The 7,756-nt window shown below is 37.1% G+C and overlaps 2 protein-coding genes across 2 annotated transcripts in view; both read right to left on the bottom strand.

Moving 5' to 3' along the window:
• The window catches only part of LOC108576503 (trichohyalin-like), an 11,406-nt gene extending 4,588 nt beyond the window's left edge, over nucleotides 1-6,818 (bottom strand). Inside the window, exons 1-10 of the mRNA XM_017939513.1 lie at nucleotides 6,682-6,818; nucleotides 5,519-5,882; nucleotides 5,445-5,464; nucleotides 5,278-5,358; nucleotides 5,066-5,216; nucleotides 4,502-4,978; nucleotides 4,126-4,395; nucleotides 3,841-4,061; nucleotides 1,101-3,763; nucleotides 3-1,028 (exon numbers count right to left, since the gene is read on the bottom strand). Of these exons, the coding sequence (XP_017795002.1) occupies nucleotides 3-1,028; nucleotides 1,101-3,763; nucleotides 3,841-4,061; nucleotides 4,126-4,395; nucleotides 4,502-4,978; nucleotides 5,066-5,216; nucleotides 5,278-5,358; nucleotides 5,445-5,464; nucleotides 5,519-5,853 (5,244 nt within the window). The 5' untranslated portion in view covers nucleotides 5,854-5,882; nucleotides 6,682-6,818. The remainder of the gene's footprint in view (nucleotides 1-2; nucleotides 1,029-1,100; nucleotides 3,764-3,840; nucleotides 4,062-4,125; nucleotides 4,396-4,501; nucleotides 4,979-5,065; nucleotides 5,217-5,277; nucleotides 5,359-5,444; nucleotides 5,465-5,518; nucleotides 5,883-6,681) is intronic.
• A 532-nt stretch (nucleotides 6,819-7,350) lies between these two features.
• Nucleotides 7,351-7,756, bottom strand: part of LOC108576468 (alpha- and gamma-adaptin-binding protein p34-like) — a 1,546-nt gene continuing 1,140 nt past the window's right edge. The window contains 2 exon segments of the mRNA XM_017939475.1: nucleotides 7,351-7,620; nucleotides 7,684-7,756. The exon segment at nucleotides 7,684-7,756 is cut by the window's right edge and continues 3 nt beyond it. Of these exon segments, the coding sequence (XP_017794964.1) occupies nucleotides 7,448-7,620; nucleotides 7,684-7,756 (246 nt within the window). The 3' untranslated portion in view covers nucleotides 7,351-7,447.

Below are 7,756 nucleotides of genomic sequence, written 5' to 3'. Positions count from 1 at the left end.
TCGAATTTCTTATCCCTCTTCTCCTTACCACGATCACCCGTACGTTTATCCTCCCTACTTTCCTTTCTACTAGGACTCTTTTTTTTCTGTTCTCTGCTAGGTGATCGCAGTTGAGCCTCAGTGTCACTGACATCCTTATTAACAGGTGCTTTAGGCTTTTTAAGCTCTTCCACCTTAGACACTTTATCTCCAGACTTGTACTCTTCGGCACGATCAAAATCCAGCTTCGCTGAGCTTGGCAATTCTGATTTCGTTGTGATCGAGGTTTTCACCGTTATCGACAACTCCTTTGAGTCTACCTTGACATCTGTTATAGTGGTCTGTTCTGTGGGTTGCGATTGGTGTGGCTCACCAGCAATCGGTGTGTCGCTGCTGGTCGTTTTCTCGCACTCGATCTTGAATTCGGTAGACGATTCACCGCTCGAGGTGCTCTTTATGTCAGTTCTCACTGCGTGCGATTCTCTAAGCTTCTTCTGGATGGTCAACAGTGCCGCTGCGTGCTGCACGGGATCGTCTGAGATCAGTTTCGTCTTCACGCGTTCGTTATTTCGTCTAACTAACAGCTGCTTAGGGATTAATTTGAGAGCTGCCTTTCCTTCATTGGTCTCTTCTCCTCCTTCTTTTGTTCTAGCAGAGGATGCTGTCTCAGAACTCTTGTTGCTTAGCTTGCCACGTGATTCGTCAGACTCATACTCAGCGAATATATCCATTCGAAGGGATTTATAATTCGGGTCGGGACATGGCTCGTTTATTGGAAGGTCCAATGAGCTTTCAGACGACTTCGCGTCGAATTTCTTCTGAAGAGTCTGTTCCTCTGCTGGCTGTACCCCCAAGATATCTTCGAACTCTTCTTTTGTCACTGTAGGCTTTGTATACTTGCCATCTCTGTATTTTATCTGAAGGGGAATATTGGGAACTGACTCCTCGTCAGATTTAATTAAGTTTTCTTTCTTCGGCTTTTCTGGAGAGAGATCCTCCTTCAGGTTTAAGGAACTTATATGGCTATCATCATTGAAAGTTTCCATATCCTGAAAGATCAAGAATGTTAATGTACATAATTAAAATGAATAAAAATGAATACACGTTCATTTAAAATATACCTCTGATTTCTGAGATGCAGCTGGTGAACTAGGACTGTACAGTTCCACACTCTTCTTTGTCAACTTCACATCTATCTCAAATATGTCCGTCAATTGTTCCACAGTATGTTGTTCTTTAGTTGGCGTTAGTTCCTTCGTTTTGTCAAAGAACGTATCTCTCTGTGAACTATTCTCCAAGCTTTTCATTCTCAATTTACTTCTAAGATGATCTTCCGGGGCCCAAGACGATACCAACAAATCCACATCCTGGGATTTTCTCGGAAACAAGTCTGTAATCTCTGAATTCTTAGACGTAGACTTTCTCGATTGCTGTTCGACCATACAAACGTCCTCGTCTTTTATCTTTGCCTTGGGTAACATCGTTTCGCAGCGTTCCAAAGATACTCTGTCGACTTTGCGCTCGAATTTATTCATTTTTGTCCATTCAGCGCACTCTTCTTCCCACATAACAGGAGCCTTCAGCTCTAGTTTCTCTTCAGCTTGTGACGCTATGTCCCAGCGACTTTTTTTGCTCTTTTTGGTAGCAACAACATCGTGTTTCATCGATGCTTCCACGTCTTTACTGGCTGAGCTTACCTCTTTGTGAATGCTATCAATTTCTGGGATGCTATCATCTATGCTCGTTTTCCTTTCGCTTTTTTCTCTCAGATACGTGTCTTCTTCAATCTCCCATTCATCTTTCTTCCGTTTAGTCTTCTGTTCCATGAGCATCATAGCCTCCTTCTCTCCTTCCTCTTGCTCCTCCTCCCAAATCCTCATCGCTGACAATCTGTCTTGCCTCTTTTTACACTCCCTCAAAGTCTCCTTCTCTATGGCGATATACGTGTCCGTCTTCCTGTCGTATCGTACCTCTTTCTCCAGTTTCTTCGCAGTTTTCAAAGCTTTCTTCTTATTGATCATCAGATTAGGTACAGCCTCTAAGCTGTCGACCTCCCACTCGTCTGCCAACAGCTGTCTCTTGCTCACTTCTCTCTCAAGCTGTGTCAAAGACGGCACGTTCAAAGTGTCGAATTCAGTCTCACCCCATTTCTCTTTTTTCTGCTTGTCCAACTTCTTTGAGTACTTCATCTCATCTTGCATCATTTGCTGAGAGATTCGTTCGCTTTCCTTCTCCCAATCAGCCAGAAATTCACTGCTGTTTTTCTTTTCTTTGTCTCTCTTCCTCTTTTTCTTTCCATCGCTGTCTTCTTCCATCTTCAAACCTACTTGCAAGATCTCTTTACCGATGCTTGGACATTTTTCTTTAAAACGTTCATCCTTCTTCATTCTATCGTCCTTCTTGCTCCGTTCATCTTTCCTATCCAGCTTTCTTATGTTCTCCACTTCGACATTGTCTACTTTCTCAACATTTTTCTTTTCTCCTTTTTGTGACATTATCACAGAATCCATCTCCCATTCCTCCAAATATCGTTCATCAGCTTTACTCTTCTCATCGTCTTTGTGAGCTTTGTTACACACGCTGCCATCAGATATCACTTTCCTGACCATTTCCTGTTCCTTACTCCAAATGTCACGTTTCTCAGGCTTCTTTCTGTTTTCTGCCTTAGCTTCTTCTTTGATCTTCTTTAAAGGAACCTGGGAGCGTATCAACTTCGCGTTCTCCGGCGAACATTCTAAAGGAGACTTCTGTATAGCCTTCACCAGGTGTTCGTTACTTTCCTGCTTATCGTTGTACACTTTTTTTTGTTTAGACTTTTTACTTGCCGCTTTTTTCTTCCTTTTGTCATCGGAGGAATCGCTGCTACTGGAATCAGAACTCACTTTTCTTCTTCTCTTCTTTTTCGCTCTAGCTATTCGTTTCGCTTTCTTCTTCCTTTTTTCAGCTCTCCGCTTTTTCTTTCTGCGTTTTTTTCGTTTATCGTCAGAACTCGAGGAATCGCTGCTGCTGCTGCTGCTACTATCGCTGCTATCAGTATCTGAAGGCGAGTCTGAGTCATTGGATAATTTTCTCTTTCTCTTCCTTCTTTTCACTTCTTCATCCGAGTCTGAGGAACTTGACGAACTGGACGACTCACTGCTACTTGAAGTCATCTTTTTCCGTCTCTTCTTCTTCCTCGTTTCTCTGGAATCGGAATTTTCGTCACTCAAACGTTCCACTTTGATTCTAACGTTTTCCCAGTCGCTGGGTATCGACTTCGAATCCTCTTCAGACTCACTTTTGTCATGTATGTCCTTGTTCTCTACTCTTATGCGTTCTTGAATCTGAATCTGAGAACTGCTCGAAGATATTCGATCGTCCTCGATCTTTGAAATTTTTTCCAAGTTCTGTCGATTTTCATTCGATTTGAGTTTCTCCTCAACTTTACTCGAATCGCTCTTATCTGATTTTCCGGATATACTGTGCTCTACGAACGAGAAATTATTGTCCTCGGGCAAGTTGGTTTCTATATTAAATTCATGATAGCTCAAAGTTGAAGCAGAGGATTTAGTTGGCTTCGGGGAAAACTCCTTCGATATTGGAATATCGCTGCAAACCATCTTCATGAACTGCTCGTACTCTGAGGCTAATTTTTCGTTGCCAGCTGACTGTAGCAAAGGAGAGGCTGATCGTCTGTTGTCGTCCACCTTATTAACAACAGATGTCTCGTCTTCTTTAACTATTTTCTTGTCGTTATTTATTTCCTTCTCCATAGTGCTTAATCGTGGAGAAAATACCTCTGGTTCTAAAATGAATAACATGTATTAAATGCATTTTTGTATATAATAAAAAAATTTGAAATAAAATATACTAAAGTTTTACCTCGTTCCGAGGGAATATTACTGGATTCCACTTCATTTTCCCCTTCTCCTTTCTCGGTTTCATTGGATAACCTGTCTTCGTCCTCACTGTCCCATTTTGATTTAGGTAGCTGTACGCTGATAGGTACGTGCCATTTCGCGCTTTCAGAAGACTTACAGATACCCGTTTTTGGATACCAATTACGTATACGCTGAGGCTTTTCCGCTTCTTCTGGATTATCTCTAGAATTGTTAGGATCTGAATGGGTAAAGGAAAATTGACGGGATAAAAGATATTTTGATATACCGTATAAAGTCTGTCTCGCATATCTCCCGCATTTTTTCACGATGATCAGTGGTAACTGCTTGAAGAATGTGTTGATGATTGATGAACAGTGACATACGAGGATTTTCGGAGTAAAACAATTGAGGCCTTCCTCGTTTGGTGACTCTAATTGATTCAGGAGGATATTCTTTAGGACCGTCAAGACCTTCGGCAACAAAGGCGTAGCGTTTTGAACGAAAATCGTTCAGCATTAACATTTGCTCGAAGTGACGTAAATAATCTTCAGCGGTTCTGTAATATACATGTACACATATTTTGTTTTTGTCTGATATTTGTTTAATATATGAGAAACAATGTAACTGAATGACCAACGAATATTTTTAGAATACAGACAAACCTGTTTTTTGTTGATCGCTCTGAGTGATCACGTCTTCTAATATCGATAATATCATCCATTGTTATACCACACTTTTTTAATTCTACCCACGAGGACGAGCTCATTATGTCTCTCTCTTTTCCCTTGTCTTTATCCTTCTCCTTCTCTCTTTTATCTTTGATTTCTGAAATTCTTTCTTGCGAATCACTTTTCTTTTCCTTGAAACTCTCTCTCTTTTCTTTCACTCCTTTTTTTTCTCGCACTTCCTCCCACTTATCTCTTTCACTATCTTTTTTCTCTCTTTCTTCATCTCTTCTATCTCTACTCTCTTCATACTTATTACTATCATCTCGCTTATCTCTATCATCTTTCTTATCTTTATCTTTTCTACGTTGTTCTTTATCATGAGAGATTTTATAGTATCGTTCTTTACTACCGTTATAATCTTTTGACTCTCTACTCACACTATCTCGACGCTCGTCTCTCCCGTACCGCCGCCTTAATGAAATTTTTTTTCATTATTCATATACACACAAATGCATAAAATAATTACTTATAATATAACAACAACAAATGCTTTTATACCTTTCGGAATATTTACTTTCTATTGACGACTTAGAAGCATTTTTATGGGAAACACTAATGTCATCTTGTCTATTTCTCTCTCTTATTATTTTTACATTTTCTAACAAATTTTGTCCATTTCTATTTGCATATGTTTCTTCTTCTAAACTAGCTGTAAGATAAAGTTATTATTTCCAGCAATTGATTTTAACACAAAATATGCTACTAAGTACCTGCAGCCATAGCTTCTGCCAATAACATCTTACTTTTAGATTCTTCTCTTCTAATTTCTTCTATAGCCAGTATCTTTTCCTCTGCACAATTATACCATAGAATTATTAAAGGATATATTTTTCTCAATATAAAAACAAATGTATGATCTAAATTTATGAAACATTACCTGTTTTCTTTTTTGATTTACTACCATTTGAATGACGATTATGAAATTGCATAGAATCTGACTCTATACTTAACCCTGTGCTTGAGTCATTTTGTGAAGATTTACTATTGTCACCTGACATACTTTTAGATTTAGAAATTTTAGTAGAATGTGCTTGAAGTAAATTGGATTTACTTTGGACTTTTGGTAGCACATTAAACTTATTTGCAAATGCCATTAATCTCTTTTTAGCTTGTACTTTTCCTAATACAGGTTTAAGCATTTTGGGACTCTCCAACCTGGGTGTGTCTCCATCACTAGCTTGGCCCCTTGTACTTTCTGGTGTTTCTGGCATTTGTATATCAAGCAAAGATATTGGAATATCTGGTGTTGGTTCCTCTGGAGCATAAGCATCTTCTGATTGCGACATTGTGTTAACACTTTTCTTTTCCGGTTTTTCTACATACATAAAATTATATTGCAATAAAGGAACACAATGAAATTAGTTTATTATAGAAAAAAATGGGTAAATTTAGAAATTTACCTTAAGGAGGATCAACTACATCTACCTTTATCTTTGACAAAGCCTTACTTTATCATGCATATAATTATTCTTTAAATGAGTATTATAAGCATCAACAAAAGTTTTACTTTTCATATTCAATATATACCAGACTCTACAAAATAAAAAATATACAATTTACATTTGCATTTCAATGAATTATAATTCCTTTGCAAAAAAAAAAATTGCAGCTTGAGTCATATAAAAGAGTCATTAACTTCTCTATCACATTTTAATATACTATGTTATAAAAAAAACATATGCACGTACACTTTCCCGCAAAAAACCAACAATATACTTTAAATACAAACATTCACACCAACACACACACACATAAGCACTTTATTAAGAAGTAGCACAGGTATTCTATGCACAATCATCAATAATAATAATTTCATTTAACTGTTCTCAATAAATGTTTAAGCTGATTCGATGGCTAGGTGAAATATTAAAATATCCAATACTTCAAACCATTGAAGCATGTTTTTATCAGGAAAATCTCAGGTAAAATAACGAGGAGTTAGAGTATTCGATTTTCAGGTACGACACAAAAGGTTGCAACAAATGCACTCAGTTTCAACAGAATTTCATGAAACTGTCATTACATAAACAAATATACATAAATTCCAAAAGAATATTAAAAGAGATCCAAATATCACTGAGTATAGTGTTGTTGGATATTAAAAGATAACTTACTTCATGTCGAATGCTAAGTAACCGACGAGTACATGTTGTCCGCGATAAAAACGATAAAATATCTCGCACGTCACACGTTGAATCTCTCGGTTGCACGAACGTTTTTAATTCCACTTTTCTATTTCTACGTTCGTCCAAATCAAATAGAGCCACTGTGAGAAAAGCATCAGACATTTTAGTCAAACGGCAGGCCGGCAACTACAGACGCTCGGCAATACGGCGAAAACAAGGATGCCAATATTTGAGGAATAAACCAGGTACAACAGACAAGTATATTTTGTTCATTTCGATCATTATTTCAATTGAGAAATGTTTGAAAGATTTTATGACTTCCAGATTTTCATGCAGATCTGTCACTTACAAATAAAGATTTTACATTTACATTCGATTTAATATGACCTATTTTCTACTATACTTAATTTAATATCTATAATGAAATTATACGAAATTTCGATAAAAACATTTGCAGAAGAAATCATATGAAGTAGCAAATTCGATAAATTTTACTACGAGATCTTTATACGACGTTTTAACTGTAAATTTTATACATGTAATACTATATATTTTCATTTTATCCTTATGATTATTATAATTTGATATTATTACGTTGACTTTATTGAAACGGTTTCAAATATTTCACAATTAACTATTGCAATTGTATGTTTGCTGCTTTTTTTTTTTTAAAACCAATATATCAAAAAGATATCGTCGTAAAGTAAAGCGTTTCTAATATGTGCTCGAGTGCATTGTACAGTTAATACACGAATTAATCTTCCATTTCTGACGGATCACCGCCCATCGCTTTCCAAAAAGCGGTGACTAATTGTTCGGCTGCTATTCGTCTTTGATTAGTCGGCAACAACGCTGCATGTTCTTTCATAGCCCTTAATTGACTAAACAGTTCACCAAAGTCTGCATTTTCTTCACCCATAATTCCATCTAAAAGAAATAATTTATACAAGTTGAAATAAAAATTTTCCAATAAATTCACCCTCAACTGACCTAGCATGTTCTCCACTGGTAATGTTTCTGTGGAATCTTGACTTAGTTCAATATTTTCAAACTGCTCTTCAAC

Source organism: Habropoda laboriosa, unplaced genomic scaffold (assembly GCF_001263275.1).
Source record: "Habropoda laboriosa isolate 0110345459 unplaced genomic scaffold, ASM126327v1 scaffold291, whole genome shotgun sequence".
NCBI classification, from domain to species: Eukaryota; Metazoa; Arthropoda; class Insecta; order Hymenoptera; family Apidae; genus Habropoda; species Habropoda laboriosa.
The sequence above is the reverse complement of the archived record's forward strand: the minus strand, read 5'-3'. Positions and strand labels throughout refer to the sequence as shown.